The sequence below is a fragment of the Elaeis guineensis genome, chromosome 2, assembly GCF_000442705.2.
Source record: "Elaeis guineensis isolate ETL-2024a chromosome 2, EG11, whole genome shotgun sequence".
Lineage (NCBI taxonomy): Eukaryota > Viridiplantae > Streptophyta > Magnoliopsida > Arecales > Arecaceae > Elaeis > Elaeis guineensis.
In genome coordinates, this window is record NC_025994.2 from 108784246 (window position 1) to 108803493 (window position 19248).

A 19248-nucleotide genomic window follows, 5' to 3' on the forward strand; every position below is an offset into this window, starting at 1 on the left:
AAAATTGTATCTAATCCCAGCAAACATTAAGATATGCTTTTTCTTTTTCAGTTAAAGCCTGAAGGAATGGTTACATAACATTCCCTTCATGAGTTACAGTGCTGCCTCTCACCCAGTCCACAAGGATGATCACTGTGAATAATCTACAACCTTGGCCATTCAGGCACACTGCAATCCATATTCTCCAATTTTGGCAAAAGCAGTTCAATTCAACATCCCGCACAGGGTTTACAAAACCAACCACAACTACTATAACATCAGCTTCAATCCAGAGTGCAACTGATGCTACTGAGAATTCCAGTCTCCGAAGTTCAAGTGTTACCAACAGGGCTCAAGTCAATAGCAAAACCCTTATTCTGATACTAGAAAACCAACAAAAAACTGACACAAGTAGATGGTTCAAACCCAAAACTAATAGAAGTAGAGCAGGTTGTGTCATTTCATGGCGAGTTAGGATAGCTCAAGAAATAGGACCACAAAAAAGAAAATGTTCTTTAATGCACTGGCAAATCATCATCTCTTACATCCTTTATCCTTTCTTTCTCATGCTTAGCACTTGTATACATTAAAAATTTTTACTTACATTCATATAGTGTACTATGAGGCTAGATAACCAGGGAAACAATGCCCTGTTTGATTTGTACAAACACTTCAGGTAAAATTAAAAACTACCCTTCTGGTGTTCCAAGTTGTCAATGATTCTCCAACCGTACACTCTGGATTATATTATAGTACTTTGGAAAGAATGTTCTTTGGAATGTCGAGTAGAGAAAGTAAGGCAATAGGGCTGAGATGACAACAAAGAGTGTGCTGAGCCAATACAGGGGACTTGGGGCACAGGCTTCCAAGAAAACCCGGTATGCAGTGGTGGATATCGTTGGAGGAAATGAACCATAGATTATTAAAAATATATACCAAAAGAAGATGCTGCCCCAGATGAAGACGTGATGGATCCATGTGAAGTAGCCGAGGCACAGTGCCAACTGGCAATTTACTGTCCACACGACACAGGTATACATGGCTGCACCAAGGATGTCAGTTCCTGCCCCATGACCATCCTTGTTGAATGGCTGTTGCAGGATGGCACTGGTTGTGAAGTAGTAAATTATGACTGAACTGCAAACTCCATTAAGCATCCATCCTAGAATACGAGGCCAGCTGAAAAAGATGTTGTGCACACCATCTTGGTGCAACGAAGGGAACTACAGAAGGTCATTAAACTAAGTAAATAATACAGGAATCAATTGATAAACATGAGAATTATGATGTGATTGTAATAAAAATCACTCTGATTATTAGGCAAATAATAAACATTTGACTTCCCAATGATATATTAATAAATAAATAACTTCAATCACGATTACAGAAGTCATGTTACATTCTACAGAGTATGCCACAGCCATTTACAGCTACAAATGGACCAAACCAGTTTACAAGCCTCACAATACTGATCAGCTATCTGCCGTACCTGTGCATGGATGGATGGTGAGCCCACAAGGACATTACCTAGAAAAGCATAATATCCTAGAAAAGCCTGTCTCAAAATTCATGGATTGCTAAAATTACATGAGGCTCTAGTACAATATACAGGAGTAATTCTAACCTATCTTGTTATGTTCTGGAAGTGACCTGAAGCACTAATGTCACGATGGAACTAATTCTGTAAAGTTCAGAGGCAGCAAAAGTAAGTAAAAGGAGTTTGGGGTCAAATCTAACAGCTAAAAGTTGGGTGCACAAGGAATAGACCAATAAGAAGGGGCAAACAGCTTATCTTACAGGAAAAGATGAAGTGCCGCATGCACACTTTAAAGTATCCTTCACCTCTGTAAATTCTTTATTGAAAATGTTAGGCATCAACCTGCCATTATGTTCTATATTAAGCAACCAGGTAGGCCTTAGGCCTGGAAGATAGCTTTGAAGTGTAAGGAAAGCTAGGACTTCAAGATTTATGCATAAGCTCTAAGAAAAATTGAAGTTCTATGTACGACTAGAACAAACTATAAGACTAGACCAAACTTGGCCAGGAGGAATTTATTCATAAACAATTACTATGCACTCCAATGGGAACATCACCCGATCCTCTGCACCATTCACTGTCCCTAGGATAATAGTGAAGTTGGTTGTAACCTTGTCTTCAAAGCAGATATGGGAAACCTCCAACTCCTTGGAGCGGGAGAAGATAATTAATGATGTTCTATAATAAATTAAAGCAACAAATCCAACAACAAGTGCAGCATGTCTTTTGACCAATATTTTAGATTTTCCATTGACAATTGCTGCTGCCTTTACCATCAATATCTTCAAATTACATATAACAAGAAACAGCCTAAATACTTCAACCTTTTTATGGACCCAATTAAAATTTTTAGACCCATAGAGGTGTCAAAAATGAAACCTGGGTTGAATTGCTGATTCGTTGACCAAGGACCACGGGATCGCAAATCTGCTCCTATGGAAGAGTGCTCCTTCGGAGAGATAAGGATGCACCAATGAAATGTTTGATTATGATCTCATCAAATTCATCCTAGGGGAGAGGGTTTTTGTTTATGTGGGTCCATCAGTCCATGGCTTCTGATGAACTCAAAAATTCACCCTTAATTACACCAAAATATTGGGGCACATTCAACAACAAGACCTTATCCATAAGTGATGAAAAGAAGATGAAACTATAACATAATATAAATTTGAGTACCATTAATGTTGCTCAATGTATCACATGACTTAACCAGAGGCATACCCTAGTTTACATCAATAAATGAAGCATAAAAAGTATATAATTTACACAACGAAAGGATACGAAGAGATGCAGCATAACAGGAAGAACTTGGATCTAGCTTAGGGACATGTAGATCCATCAGCATCTCAGTTTGAACTTGCCCGGTTTAATGAGGTGGAGGTCGATTTGACTTGGATTTGCCTGGTTCAGTGGCATGGGGGTCAACTGTGCTCGACAGAAAATCAGGGGACTAACACTCGTGTGAGTTTGACCGAGGTCCAAAGACTAACCCAGACTTGAATTTGATTAAGATCACAGGACTAACCCTAGCATGAGCTGGACATGGGTTAGAGGACTAACCTTGACTTAGAATTAACCAGGTTCAGAGGACTAGTAAAAATCTAAAATTCTGGATGAGTATGCAAGCCATTAGGAGATTCCCACACATGGGTTCTCAAAGAAGATGAAGACATCAGGCATCAAGTAATGTAGGAGATGTTGGGCTTTAAACAAAAATGACAATGCAGAAAAGGATATTTCAGCAATTTTCCAACGTTGAACTTTTATGGCAGCCACTCAGTGATGTCTCAGCCAGAAAAGAGTACAGTTTCATGAACCTTCAAGCAATGCTTGAGAGCAATTGGAGTCATAGCTCCATCAATACCAAGCAATGCTTGAGAGAAACAGAATCCCAGCTCCTGGATATGGAGTCACAGCTCCTGGATATGTGGTCGCAGCTCATGAATATCGACCAACACTCAAGAAGAATGGAGGCACAGCTCATGGATATCAAGCAACACTCGAGAAGAATGGAGCCACAACTCTTGCATATCGACAATGCTCCAGAAAAATGGAGTCATAGCTCTTGCATATCGAGCAATGCTCGAGAAAAATGGAGTCACAGCTTAGCAAGAAATGCTCGAGGAAAATGGAGATGCAGCTCCAGAGATTAACAGCACAGCCCTATGAATATCGAGCAACATTTGAAAGAAAAAAGAGGAGTCACAGGTCGATTCACAAACAAGAGTGCAGGCTCATAATAGGGAAGAAGGTTCACCTCTGACGATGGAAAGAAGGTAGAAAGAATCTGCAGCAGATCGAAAAGTTATTGTGGGAGCAGTCTGCTCTGAATTCCCTCATCTTTGGGATATTTATACTGACAAAAAGGCTGTTTCCTCTCTCTGCCGGTTGGGATGTGGTGGCGTGAAGTGGGGAAGGAGTTCTAGAGGATGTTGGAAGCTGTTGGAGAAGTTTTTCGGCCAGCGGGGTTTGTGATAGACATGACTCATGGCTCAGATCTTCAGATAAGAGAGGAAGAAAAGGAAAACATGTGAAACATGAGTTTTTTTTGTCTCTGTCCACTCTTGTGCATGTTGATTTAGTTTAGACTTGAATGGAAAGCAACTTAAACTGACTCAAGCTGAATCAAGACAAGCCATATATATTGGCTTACTGTAAGTAGATGGTGACTAACAAAGTCAACAACCAACTAGAAACAGGTCTGGTTTATCAATTTAAATTAGTTGGTAAATAAAACAGCCATGTCATGATAGGCCCCTGCACCACCATACTAAAAGAAGTAGAATTGAAATCACGTCAAACCTCTACATATCAATCATTTAAAGACAAAAAAAAAAAAAAAATCATGACATGTTTTCTATCTGAACATGCAAGCTCAACAGAGAATCATGGCCTATCTCTTCAAAAATTCTAGATCAAACCTCCCTGAGATAAATGTTGTGATTAATGCCTGTATGACACATATAAGCCAGCTCCCAATTTTACAGCCATGAGTGTAAATAGTGAGCAGAATAATACTTTACTGTGAAGAACCCCAATTAATTTATACCAGCTGCGACACCCCTAACTCATTGCCCAATTTGTTTGTTTCCTCGCCTCCTTATATATGTTTCTTTCACATTCAGTCCAATCTAAATTAGCTCTTACTAAATTCATGGGATTGAAAAGTTCCATCGACAGACTTGCAAGGTTACATGCACAAACATGTCCAATGTCCAAGCTGAGCAAATCTCAAATTGCAAAAGCATGATGTATTAAATTCCATACATATCATTTGCATGAGAATGATAATTATGTGTTAGGCATGAAACTTTGCACTAAATGTGCTGGACCAACTTCTCTACGTTAATACATGAAACCAACTTGCGACATAGGCCCAGTGACTATATTTACATTAAAGGATCTCAAATGATCCAGAACAAGGACAAGTATTGAGTCCTTAGGTATCACTCTGTCATCAGATAATTTTTTGTTCTCTCTCTTGCTTTGAGCCCTTTATGCCGATCACACTATGAACCAAAGGACTTATTATTAATTACACAATGACTAAACTACATGGATCTTAGGTTTATAAGAGGTTTTTCACAAGAGAGGTGAATAACTTACAACACAAAGTAGCCTCCCAGAGTTATTATACAATTTTGGACTGACAAAGAGGTTCCTCTCTTCTAAAGATTTTCCTACTGTGTGATATGAAAGACAAGGATGAGGGCCTCCAAAAATAAGTCTACACTCTTCTTTCTTCTCTTTATGTTTTTTCTGAAATTCACCGACTTAATCTGAAATTGAACCAACTCAAGCAATGTCTTTAAGAGCCCTCCTTTGCAGCTGCCCTCATTAGCCACATTTTAATTGTATCCTCTGACCATCCTATTTGTTTTTTAATGATATTACATAATATTTAGGAGTGAGAAGACTATCCTTCTTTAACTTCTTCAAATTTTTTTCTTTTCTCATCCCCACATTGTATGTGCATTTGCTCGTACAATTAGTATTCTAATATTCTCTTACCCTAAGGTTAACTCAATTTTCAGTCTAATAAAAAGCCAAACTGGCCCAAGACTCCTGGATATCAATAACAAGTACAACTCAAACTTAAAGAAAACTTTCATGCTATTTTATCCATTATCAAATTATGTTCTTTGAGGATTCGTTATAAGTCTGATCAACATACATAACTGCAGAATTGTAATATACATGATTTTTTTTTTTTTTTGATTTTCTAAAGTTCAGAAATTGTTCACATAATCCCTGATACATGCATCACATTCTGGTCTACACTTCGACAAGTATTACAGCTGGAGCAACATATATCCTTTTAATGACATCCTCAGTTACAAGATATCAATTGTGAATTTTTCATTAAATTCATAAGCCAGTTCTTATCACTGAGGGTGTGAGCAGAAACATTTTCTAGGATATGTATATTTTTATGCAGTACACATGCATTCAGAAGCATCAAGTAAAGGGATACAACTGCATACCTTGAGGCAAATACGTGATGGAACATCCTTATCAAAAACCCCAAGAGCAATCACAGGAAGAGACGTGAAGGCAACATTGTAGAAAGATATGTACCAATCATTATAAGCAGGCTGTCCGGAGAAAAAAGCATGAGCCTCAAACCAGAAAAGGATAAAGCCAAATGTGATGTTCTTGTAGAAAAAGTAGCATATCTGTCCAAGCAAACCGAGATTGAACGTCAATTAAAAAAATAACAAACAAGGAACGAATGGGTTAACAGTCATCAGAACAAGTCAAATATCACTCATTTTCTGCAATGATTATATGCTTTCTCACTTCCAAAGGAACATAATCATCAAGGGTTTAAGTTCCAGTTGGTGTCAATCCACCACCAGGCATCCCGGATTGGACAGGTGACTTATTGGGACTTGGGATGCACCCCGTACCCCAATCCCTTCAGTTGGGGTAGTCCCAGCTAGCATCAGTTGGTACCAACCAGTAACAAGCAGGATACGGACAGACACCAATTAGCATGGATTGATACTAACCCCAACATTCTCTGCCCCCCCCCGAAAGAACTCCCACCCGCTAGAGAAGGCAAAAAAAATCCTCTTTTGTTTCCTTTTTTTCTGGAGGCATTCACATATGAAGAGGAAACGAGGAGAGAGAGACAGAAAACAAAGTATTAACTACATACGAGTCAATGTTCTACATCAATCGTACTCTGCATCGAAAAAACTTGTTCTCCAATATATATGCATAATAGTATGAGTCTGAAATGGGGCAGAGATGATGACATATTCATAATCTCACACAAGAGGCAGACTTCAGTGATTGATCTGTAGGGGTGCAAACAAGCCCAGCGGAGTCAATTAGCATGCTACTCAACCTCGACTTGACATATATATAAGCTGCTCGAACTCGGCTCAAGCTTGAGTCGAGCTGGACTTCACCTATTCAAGCTCTTGCTCGTATAAGCTCTGAGCCAAGCTTTTACTGAGCTTGGCCATGCTTCCCTATTGATTTTGCCAATCAGTCCATGCCAAATAGTGTTTGAGCGTGGCTCATTTTCTAACCGAGCTGAGCTGAACCAAGCCAATTCCAAGCTGCTCATGAGCAGCCTGGATTGTTTGCAGCTCTAATGATTTGTCACAAAAGAAAGGGGTCCAAGTGGAAGATGATAATCTATGTACAAGTAATGGGAAGTAGTGGATAAGCATGATTTAGCATGTACATGTAGAGGCTCAATTGAAAGATATGCTTTCATGGCCGATGCATAATACATCAACCTGAACTACCTGTGGTTCCTAATTTTGTAAATTCCAAATCATTTTCAGGAGATTTTTAGATTGTTCTACACATTAGTTGATAGATGACTACAGCTAGAAGATATTTCGTCAATCAACATTCATTAGTACCAAATCAAGTTCCAAGACCAAGTTTCATTAAAAAAAAAAAAAAGAGTATGAAAAAGTTCAACCATATTTTATAAATTATTTTAAAAAAGGATTGCTACTAAAAGGAGACATGACAAGACCATTGTTCATAACTTGTTCATAGTTTGTTCTTTTGGTAACTTATGAAACATAAATATACTCCCTTTTTTCTGATTAAATAGGAGCTGTATAAGAAACTGGAGTAAGAAAGCAAGCATAAATTCAACATAGATTCTGCACTAAAGTTCATGGTTAGACCTATGCCTGTTCATACCTTCCAGTTAAGAAGAACAAAATATTAGTGAATAAATGAAAAAGAAAACAGCAAGAATCCTCTCTAATATTTTGGTAGGTTAAACTGGAATGCAGTGTTACAAATTATGCAACCTGCCTGTCACATATGATAAGAAGTACACCCAGGTTGATGTTCAAAAATGATATATTTCATCTTCAGAAAACAAAAGCTTTTTAGGTTTTATAGCTCAAACTACCTTAGATGAATTTATTAAAAGAGATCCTTGTCCAAACTTTGAGGGGAAAACAGGCATAGTCCCACTAAGGGGTGATATTTTTCTAGTTAGAAAAAAGAAAAACAAGATGCAAGTGAATATTTTACCATGGCTGCAATCCGCCTGTAACACCAATGCCCATGCACTAGCAACAAACGCTCCAAAAAACGAAATTGAGCTATTGCAAAATCGCTAGACATCACAGCCTGCAAACAAGATCACTACAATTATGATTTTATAGCAGCAAACCCAAATAAATCTGTGTGGTGGTTCTTAGCAAATAATATTAACTGATTGGTAATACATATATGTACGTATGTACATATGTATGTACATATATATATACATATACACATATACACATATACACATATATACATATACACATATACACATATACATATATATATATATATATATATATATATATATATATATATACATACACACACACACACACACACACACACACACACAGATATATATATATATATATATGATACTCCCAACTCTTTTATTATCCTAACAAAAACCCTAAGGACTATAAAGAATAGTCTTTAGTGAAGATATTGTCAATGTCTTGCTGGTCCAGCATATAGGATGATGAGCTAAGATGGATTGTAACACAGAATGATAGAATGAAGATCACAAGAGGCCAAGGAGCTTGAATTGCTGTGAAAGCCTAGAGAAGTACATACCCACAAGGACAAGGGCTAAAGTTTCTGACAGAAATAGGAAAAAGCTTCCATGGACAAATGATGCAACCATGGAAGGGGATGTATTAGACATGGAACCATGATGCCTCCCAAATAAAGACAAGTAAACTTTACAGGAGTTCTAAAATATTCCATCTAAAACATAAATCAAACTAATCATGTTAATAAGATAGCACACATTATGACTTGTTCATCAATCAAAAACAGAAACTAGTGAGAATAATCAAATATGATGACACCAGTTTCTAGTTAATGGATATCAGCAAACTCGTGAACAGACACAAAGACCACTAGTACTTGTTACAATGTACGCCACTTCAAAAAGTGCCTTCATAGTTAGTGATTTTCTTTTCAACCCATCAACATCATCATCCAATCCACACTCCAAACCATTATCCTCCATATTGTCAGCATGTCCGCTCCTGCTATTGCTTCCGTAGCCTCTAATGCCTATAGCACTAGCCTAGACAAACTAACCAAGAATCACTGGCTCGTCCATCATGACTGTTACCAAAACATAACCATCACTTTGAAAAGCAAGAAGAAGAATGACCCAGGACAATTTCAAGAATGATCTTGCGATGGTCAAAGGTTGTCATTTGCAATTGCATTTCTTTCAAGTTTGGTTTTAGTCAACAGATTTAAGTTGCAAATATTTTTGCCAACCACTTACCTATCGGTCTCACTGTTCATCTATAATACTCTGAATAACTGACTGCATAAAATCAGCATTCCTTGTTTTTAACAAAAATTCTTTTTTACTGAAAACAGATAGATCACTCTGTAAATTGTAAATGCCTGCATGCTTTATCCAGCAAGGAGAAAATATCAACAGATTGCCAAAAAAAATTGAACTACTCAACAAAACACTCATAAATCCAGTGTAGAGAAATACTGACCTGCATACCCTCAACTCCACTAATTCCAACGCCAATGTCAGCCTCTTGAAGCATGCCAACATCATTTGCCCCATCACCAATTGCTAGTGTGGTTTTCCTTGTACTCCTTTTCACCAATCTAGTGACCTGAAATCTTTCCAGGTTTCTGTCAGATTATTTTGAGCAAGTAATTGTGTAGGAATAGTCCATTCCTTATACGAAGTACTGCAATCTTTAAGAACCTATGAGTGAATGGAGAAGCACTTGCCAAGGCCTTTTGTTTAGGTGAAGTCCGACAACAAATAACAAATGCACAATCAACTGCCAGATCTAGAAACAAGTTCTCCAAACTTCTCGAGAGAGCAAAAGCCAGAGAATTGCCATCAATAATGAGAGCAAAGAGACCAGAACTCCCTTTCAACACAGAAACTTGAGAATGTGCGTCACGTATTTGCTTGGCAACACTTTCATGTAAAGCCTAATCAAATATCAGAATGTTTAATTTCTTCTGGTGAGCACAACCATGCATGAAGATGAAGCATGCACTCATGCATGTATTGGCAAATATACATACCTTTTCAATGGCATTATTCTCTCCTTTTTTTAAGGCATCAATATCTGGAGTATCCAGAGTGATCACAATTTGCTTCATACATTTCCTCAGTACTTGGCATGCATACCTAGGGTAATCCATGAGTTAAAATCCTATAACAGAAGCCAGGGGGAAAAACAATTACATCAATTTTAGATTAAAAGATTAGTGAATTGCACCCTATGTTAATTGCAGTTTCCAACTTATCACCAGTTAAAATCCATATCTTGATTCCAGCTTGAGCAAGCTTGTTAATACACTCCGGAACCTACATGTGAGGAGATAACAATCAAGAGAATTCTGTTTACCCTCACAGAAGTCAAATATGCAGTCCACGCAACAAAGAAACATTCCATGGGAGAAAAGAGTTGAGAACTAGCATTTGTACTCCTATAAGCAAACTTCTTTGACTGAGATCAGCACAGCCAGGTACATCAACTGTGTAACATGAGACTCACAAGATGCTATTTTACTGCATATGTTATTCATTTACTTCTATGGGTGCATTCAAACTTACTAGAATAACATGTGGTGAACATAATTGCCTGAAGAACAGCATGTGAAGGGTAGTACTAGGTGTGTTCCATATGACTAAATGCAAAAATATACAGTACCGTAATAATCAAAGAAACACTATACTAAACAAAACTTGTTTTAAAGAAAATGTTAAAGCAATAGCTGAAGCACGTATAGCAGCAAGTACAGTTCAACATTTACCCCCTTTTGTAATCTGTCCTCAACAGCTGTAGCACCCACAAGAATCAAATCTCTCTCAATTTTTTCAGCTGTTTCATCCACAATAGCATCACGATCAGCATTGACAGAACTTTTGGCCAGTAAAAATTCCTCATGCCACTTTTTGTACTCTTCCACACTGAGTTTACGGTAAGCAATTGCCAGCGTTCGCAAACCAGCCTCGGAGTAATAATTAATGTGGCATTTGGTCTTAGCCTCGAATTCTTGTCCATTCTTGGCAAGCCTTTCAAAGATCACACTAAGCCATGAAGAAAGAAGCAACTACAATATGAGTTAAAATTTGAGTAGTCAATGTAATTTACTGAAAGCAAGTGCAAACTTGTATTTCCAAACCTGTCTGCTCCCTTGCAAAAAAGCAATAGCTGATCCTCTTCAGTTTTCACAATTACAGACATTCTCTTGCGAGTGCTGCTAAATTCTAAGATATTAAGAAGTTTATAAGTCCTGAAATTTTAGAAATAAGATCAGCCCTAATGTTGAAGCTAATATATAAGGAAAAAAGAAGTTGAGGGATAAGCACCTATCAACTTTTCTGCCAATGTTAGGATCAAACTCATGCAATGAGATGCTTGTCTGGGTTCTTTCATAAAATTGAAAACCAAGTTCCCTTGCAGCCGTCACAAAAGCTGCTTCATCTGGGGACTCAGCTTCATAAGAAATATCACCTGAAGAATTATTTACCAAAGGAATGGCAGTATGACAGATTGCTAGTATGCGGAAGAACTTCTGTATAACATCTGACTGTGGTTCCTTAATCCACTGCCGATTCATCAATCGATCATCTTTAAAGTTGAATCCCTTGACTGATTTTCTAGTGACTGCAGCACAGTTATACCCCTCAGAACTGATAGGTGGATCTTTAAGTTCAGACGACTCATACTGTGATCCTCTTCTTACAGCCTCCTCTGCTTCACTCAAACCACTGCCATAACCAACACCACCTATGGAACATTTCACAAACTCCATCGAGTTGCATGTCAGTGTACCAGTTTTATCTGATAGTATAGTATTCACCTGTCCAAGTTCCTCATTCAAATTTGATGTGCGAGCACATGCAGGCTTATCAGTTTCCTCACAATACATCTCCCGGTCTTGATTAATGAAGGTACTCTGTAAGACCTTAACTATCTCTATCGATATATATAATGAGATTGGGATCAAGCAACCATACAACATAAGGCTAGTCAGAAAGTGAAAGAAAGCAGCCAGTGCTACTCTGCTAGGATCAAAGTAGATAGATGATTTATCTGGTCTTATATACCACCTATAATTTCTATCACTAATTTCTCCCTTAGTTTTGATTCCAAAAAAGATGGATCCAGTGGAAGCGATAAGAACCAGACCTGAAAAAAGAACATATACAATCTTGTCCATTCTCCTCTCAATATTACTCCTCTTGGAAGGAGGATCCATTGCATTCTGCATTACCTTAGTGTCATGTCCTGTGAAAATCACTACACCATATATATGCTGGGTGTTTCGGAGTTTAGAATCTCTCAGAAGAATTTGTTGTGGTGCAAGGGGATATTGTGCACCTTGATATTGCATAGTCCCAATGAAAGAATACAATTTTTCATTTGGATCTTCACATCTGATTAATGCTTTAAATTTGTGAAAAGAACATTCATTGTGCAAGGTTGTTGTTACCTCCAAACATTGTTTTCGTTTTAAGTTTGTCTCTCCATCAAGGTTCATGGTCTCAACATAACAAATGCCATCATCGAAACTTGAAGAAAGAAAGAGCAGATCAGCAGGGAAGAACTCATCCTTCTCCACTTTAACAATATCTCCAACTCTAAGCTTCTTCCATTCTGTTTGGTAAAAAGCACGAGTCCCATCATATACTTGGACCTTTCGATTATTGACCTCTATATCCTGAAAAGAATCTTAAATCGTAACTACAAATGAACAAAGGCATTAGCTCAAACATCCAAGCATATCAGTTCAGAACAAATGAAGAAAACATGCTAGATATTATGTAGCTATGACACAGTCAGGAGAAAGCATAAAAGCCAGCATTAAACAATAACAATGCACATATACATACCTCAAATGGATTCTTCCATTTGCATTAAAAGCAGGACCCAACAAATGATTGTTCTCTTATGATGCATTGATATTGTTAGATATGCACAACTCTCACTTGCATTTCATATAAAGAAATTTTCTCCTTCAACATTTTCTAATTATTAAATTCACAAATGTTTTCCAAGGTCTCCTATTTCAAAAACTAGGAAGTACTGGAGATTTCCTATTGAGTTCTATCATGCTTGGCTTGAAAGCTATGAATTCTTAATTTGGTTCGCATTCAAAAGATCCCTCTAGCAACATTGCTGTAGAAGGTGGCATCAAGAGTATCCAGCTCACCGATGATAAAAAACCTTAAAAATTTGAACTTTTACCACTAATAGACAAAATCAACAAGACCTTTTTTATCCAAATCACAAGACATGTTCATTTGTAAATGAGTTTGGTAAAACAAGTTATTTGATACTACAAATGAGATAGAAATTTTTTTTCTTAAAGTAAGCCTAGGATCACGGTTTACATCAAATTTTTCACGTTAATCACAATTCCCACCATCATTGGGCAAAGGCAGTATGTACATTTTGTTCACTATTTTCTCTATTTTTTCACAGCATCCCTGGCAAAATTGCATAGAGAAAAACATTTCTGCGACAACCAGATATTAAGTGACTTCAGTGTTAAAGTTGAAATAAAAAATTCAATGTTATTATTTGTATTCAGCACTGAAAATGTAATAAATCATTTTTCATAGTCCATGTTTAATCAAATAAGCAAATCCGATGGAATGTATGTATCATTCTCCATAAAAGAACCAAACATATAGCATCATCACTCACAAAAAAAAAAAAAAAAAAAAAAAAAAAAAAAAAAAAAAAAAAAAAAAAAACTGAAACATTCACATTCTCATGATCTCATCAGATAAATTATATCCATTACTTGTAGGATCTTGCTGTGACATGAAAGTCAAATGGCCAGCATTGCACGTCATCTTGCATATCCATCATGTTATATAAAAATGATTACATAATTGACTAATCAGAAATCAACAAAAATATCATCTCCATCTAACAAAGTTAGCTATCAAGAATACCAATTCAGCATACGTTCTATGGCGACGAGGGACGCCCATAACAAAACGAGGAATTCTAATGAAAGCTAATTACATCTACCAAAAGCAAACATCATACATTTATCCAAATTAGCAAGAATTTATCAGAAGATTGTATAAAGAGTAATGACCCTATTCCCTTAACCATATAACTGATAACGCTCGTACACCTGCTTCTTTCGCCGCCAGTCCTCAAAGGCCTCCTTGATCATGGTGGCCCCCACGACCACGATAAGCGGCAAAAGGACGCTGACGGCCCGGTAAGGGGCGAGGGGGCTGAAGGAGACGATGCCGACGATGAGGAAGAACACGTTCGCCACCCGCCGAAACTGCTCGAAGAGGGACTTGGGGATGAAGTTGGCGACCGTATATCTGGTGGTGGAGATGGCATTCCCCGGGTAGTCGAGCTGCGTCGCCTCCGGGCACCCCGGATCGTTGCAGTATACTACCCTCGAGTAGCCCGCTCCTCCGCCCCCGTCGCCAGCCGGAGGAGGGCGGGCGCAGGGGAACGAGCCCATCTCGCAGAGATGGAGCGCTCTCCGCCTCTTTCCCGGCATTGGGGAGTTAGGGTTTAGCTGGGAGAGGAGGGCGGGAAACCCTAATCTCTCGCGCAACGTGGAGATTGGCGGAGGGGGGCGGAGGAGGGGTGGGGGATATGCCGTCGATTGGTTTTTGGGAAAGGGATCGCTCGTGGAGGTCCAAAGTAGTCCTTGCCTTTCTCACCATTGAATTTTTATTACCCGTTTTATCCCTGGCGGATCGGGGTGCAGTAAACGTACTATACTGTTCAGACCGCGAGATCCAAATTGGCCGGCCGTTTCTCCGCAACCGACGGGCCCTTGCCCCCGAGGAAGATGGGTTGCACAATATCCACTTTAAAATTTATGCAAATAGATAAAATAAATATATAATATTATTTTAAAATTTATGTAATTTATAATATAATTGTCAGTGTTATAAAAATAAATCAATCATTTTTGTTGACCTAAAATATACAAGTCTGCTGCTGCCAATCTCCTCGTCGCTTGTTCGCTGGGAACGAGCACCTACAAAATGAAGTCCGTACTGACCGAAATTATCTCCGGTAAGGACCCTCTGATGCTTAAGTCAAAGAAAGAGACTGGACAATAGTCGAATAAGAACAAAGACAGAGCTCAACGTATCAAGATTAGCTTACCAAATTTGTTGCCTTACCCTCTTTTTATAGAGTAGATTATCGTAACTGCTGGATATGATCCCGTATTTAGCGGCGTAGAATCATGGGATGATAATCTCATAATGGGTTATTAATCTCTATGGATTACACCGCAATATCAGTGGAGTAACCATTTGTGACGGTTATGATATATTTGAATGAGTCGGCCGATTGTTCGTCGGGAGTCGGTTGTCGGTTAGTAACTCTAAAATACCGACGGCCGAAGTAGCTTATTGTCTGTAGAGTCCAAACATTGGCCATCTGCCGATCTTAGTTCGATGAGAGATATTCGATTGGTTGGTCGAGAGTAGCGTTGGTCTGCTCAGCTGACATATAGTCGGTAATCGCTTCTAGGATCGTCTGTTCGTTTGGTGGATCAAAGTCGGACGTCGGTCGATGTATATCGAAAATCGATCGGTTTATGAAGGTCGATCGATTTACTCCAATAGTTGCCCCCTCACTCCCGAGTCCAATGGTGGATCATCGCTTGCGTCGTCACGTGGTTAATTATCTTGGACGAAAGGAGTTATTGTCTGTCATGTCGAATTCTAACTCTGACACCACCTTCGTTGGAGTACGGTCGAACAGTCATTTTGTTGCTTTCGAGCCATCGTATTGGCAGGAGGATTTTGTGTCAGACATCGTATCGGGAAGGTGAGTCGGCACCAGCTGTTACATTGGGAAGGCGAACCGACGTAGTGGGATTTAATTTTGACATGTAGATTTTCGCCACGTATCGAGGTGCCATTGGGTCAGAGACATTCATGCTGATAGGGATGACATGGTTCAATCTGGGATAGGTGCGTCGAACCATCGTCCGATGATGGATCCAGATGTTACCACGTGTCATCATCCAGCGTGTTCTTGATCTTATCGCTTTCATTTGGGCCGTCGGACATTCCTATATAAAAGGCCTCTGTCAGCCAGGTACCCATCCCTCATTTTGTCTTTTCTGGAAAGAGGGCTCTGTTAGAGAGCAGCTTTTGAGCGAAAATCATCTCTTATTGCTCTCCTTAGTCCAGATTCCTTGAGTATTTTCGATGAGTGAGATCATCACAGGGGGTGGTCGGTCGTGGGTTCCGACCGACGACTCCCTGTCGGGTTTGGAGGCTTTTTCATTGTGGGGTCCGACCGTTAGTCGATTTTGGAAGTGGCATCGTGCTTCGGGCCGACGTCGGCTTTTTACTCCTGATGCCGATGGTGGGGTTGACGATCCGTTTCTGTGTATCCATTTCGGTGGATGAAAATCTAAAGCCCGCCTTTAGCTCCGGTTGTCGGTTGGGCTTCAGCAAGGAGGGTGCGGTCGCTGATCGCATTTTTCATGTAGAAGTGGATCAAATTGTTGGCGTGGTTGATCGAGTAGTATGATCGGCCAACCATCTTCGCAGTCTGATCCGATTCGTACTATTCCCAAGTTGAAAGGTAAAGTTTGTTGGAGAAACTGATTCAAAGTGGGTCCACCGATTCTTTGATGGAAGGTGGTGATGAAGATTAATCCATGTATCTCTTTTTTTTGTAAAGAAAATTGTAATCGGATTTCGGTCCAATTTTGTACTTTCTTTTCTGATAATGAATGAAAATATTTTTCTTCAAGATATAGAATTTTTGTTTGTTGAAATGTCTATGATGTCCATCTGTGGAGTAGTCTTCAAACGTAGATCGTAGATCCGATCATTCCGCAGATTGTAAGGTCTGCTAGTCGTGTAGTTTCCAACGTATTTAGTTAGGATAACGATAATAAGTTTCATATCTATTGTCCGAACATTGATTGGATTCATACGTCGTATTATCTGATAAACGGTGGCAAGCCGAATATCTCTCGATCGGTCGTGGTCATGTCGGTATAATTCCAATCCGACCTTGGTTGTTTTGATATTTTGCTTTTCTTGATTGATACCAAGTCGGCAAATTAGCCAGCCATTTGAACGAAAAGCTGACTATGGAGATGGCATGATTTTTGTGGAGGAAATCTGCACGGCCAGCACTAGCCACCCATTGAAGTAGATAGGTTGGTTCTGCAGGGGAATCGGGATGCAGTCGGTGGTCAAGCTGAAGGTTTCTGACTTCTTTGAAAAATCAGACCCCAGGCCGGGACATCGATGATCCGGCCTCCACAATGGGGATCGACATTTCATTAAAAGTTTGGTTTACGATTCTGGAACAGAACTATATTTTCAAGTACGTACAAGGATCACTGATAGTACAACTTTAGATTGTTGGCATTCCATGTTCGAAGAATAGCCGAACCTTCCAAGGTTTCAAGCCGATAAGCACCCGATCTGTTTGTCTCAGATATCCTATAGGGTCTTTCCCAGTTCAAAGATAGCTTTCCTTGATCTAGGGGTTTTAAAATTTTTGCTTTTCTCAGAACTAAGTCTCCTGGTCGGAAAACTTTTGGCTTGACTTTGGTGTTACAGTACCAAGCTATCTTTTGCCGTACGTGGCCATGCGAAGTTGAGCTTTGCGTTGGAGTTCTGGTAGGAGATCCAAGTCGGCTCTCTGACCTCGGAGTTGTCCGATTCATTGTATTGCTCAACTCTTGTCGATGGTAATCCGATCTCGAGTGGGATCATCACCTCTGTCCCGTAGGCTAAGTTGAAAGGAGACTCTCCAGTCGGTATATGGAAAGTTGTCCAATATACCCATAAGACTGGATATAGCTCTTCAACCCAAGGACCCTTGGCCTCATTCAGTCAAGTCTTTAACCCGTGCAAGATTATTCGGTTGGTCACCTCAACCTCTCCGTTTGATTGCAAATGCCCAACTGATATAAGCTTATGTGTAATATGAAACTTCATACAGAATTCTCTGAAGCCCTGATTGTCGAATTATCATCCGTTGTCGGTGATGATGGTATGCGGCAGTTCAAATCTGTAGATAATGGATTTCTGGATGAAGTCTTCCATTTTGCGTTCGATGATTTGGGCCAGGAGTTCGGCTTCTACCCACTTGGTGCAATAGTCGATTGCGACCACTATGAATTTTCTTTGGCAAGACGTCGGAGAAAAAGGACCGAGTATGTCGATTCCTCATTGAGCAAAAGGTCAGAGTGCGACAATGAACGTTAGCCAACTGGCGGGTTGATTATGTACTTTGGCATATTTCTGGCATGGTTCGCACCTCTGGACCAAGTCAGTCGCATCTTTTTTCATGGTGGGCCAATAGTAACCTTGTCGCAAAATCTTATTGGCTAGGGACTTACCTCCCAAGTGGCTTCCATAAATTTCTTCATGTATTTCTCTAAGTGCATAATCAGCATCGGTCGATCCTAGGCACTTCAGTAAGGGAAGGGAGAATGATCTTTTGTAGAGACGACCATCCATCATCACATATTGGAAAGCTGCCCATCGGGTTCGTTTTGCTTCTGCAGGATCCTCGAGGAGGACTCCGTCGGACAAATACTCGATGATCGGATCCATCCAACTAGGTTCGGCTGTTAGCTGCAATACATTTTCATTTTTGTCGATGCTCGGTTGCTCAAGACACTCCATGAATGTTCGGCCCAGCGAGCTGTAAGCAGTCATTGCCAATCTGAAAAGTACGTCAACTCGAGCATTCTCGATCCTGAGTATGTTAAAGATCTCGAAGTATCTTAAATTCCTCACAAGATGTTTCACCTTTTGAAGATATATTGCCATGATCGGGTTTCAAGCTTCAAATTCGTCTTTGATTTGTCCCACGATCAGTTGAGAGTCGGTGAAGACTTTCAGGCTGTCAATCTCGAGCTCCTTAGCCATTTTCAAACCAGCTAAGAGAGCTTCGTATTCGATTTGATTGTTTAAAACTTTGAAGTTGAACCGAAGGGCGTACTCGGTGACTACCCCTTCTGAGTTGGTGAGAATGAGGCCAGCTCCACTGCCTTGAACATTCGATGCCCCGTCGATATGCAGCACCCAGGTCGATGTTAGGTCGGGCTCAGGGGTTGCAACCCCCTTCATGGTTGCATCTTCCGACTTGTTGTCAGCTATTGTGTATTTTGCAATGAAGTCGGCTAGAACTTGTGTCTTCATGGATGGCTGTGGTCGGTATTGTATGTCGAATTTACCTAGC

The 19248-nt window shown here is 39.6% G+C and overlaps 2 protein-coding genes and 1 long non-coding RNA gene across 4 annotated transcripts; all 3 read right to left on the reverse strand.

Moving 5' to 3' along the window:
* Nucleotides 1-468: 468 nt before the first annotated feature.
* On the reverse strand, nt 469-14835 carry LOC105048145 (probable phospholipid-transporting ATPase 8). 2 transcript variants are annotated; one of them, XM_010927366.4, is made up of 11 exons: nt 14174-14835; nt 11388-12742; nt 11201-11311; nt 10829-11105; nt 10291-10379; nt 10094-10199; nt 9788-9997; nt 9541-9666; nt 8033-8131; nt 6001-6111; nt 469-1202 (listed from the first exon to the last, which is right to left on the reverse strand). In XM_010927366.4, the coding sequence occupies exons 1-11, from the start codon at nt 14558-14560 to the stop codon at nt 693-695; spliced, it is 3381 nt and encodes a 1126-aa protein (XP_010925668.1). In that variant the 5' UTR covers nt 14561-14835; the 3' UTR covers nt 469-692. The 2 variants fall into 2 exon arrangements, with proteins under 2 accessions (XP_010925668.1, XP_010925664.1); XM_010927362.4 differs by having other exon boundaries at nt 6001-6192; nt 14174-14833.
* LOC140855791 (uncharacterized) lies at nt 1269-5984 on the reverse strand. Its single transcript, XR_012139066.1, has 2 exons — nt 3774-5984; nt 1269-3679 (listed from the first exon to the last, which is right to left on the reverse strand). It is a non-coding gene; the product is annotated as an uncharacterized lncRNA (long non-coding RNA).
* A 3407-nt stretch (nt 14836-18242) lies between the features above and the next one.
* LOC140855363 (uncharacterized) lies at nt 18243-18836 on the reverse strand. The gene has a single exon (XM_073251246.1). It carries the CDS (start codon nt 18834-18836, stop codon nt 18243-18245), a length of 594 nt encoding a protein of 197 aa, XP_073107347.1.
* Between the last annotated feature and the right edge of the window lie 412 nt (nt 18837-19248).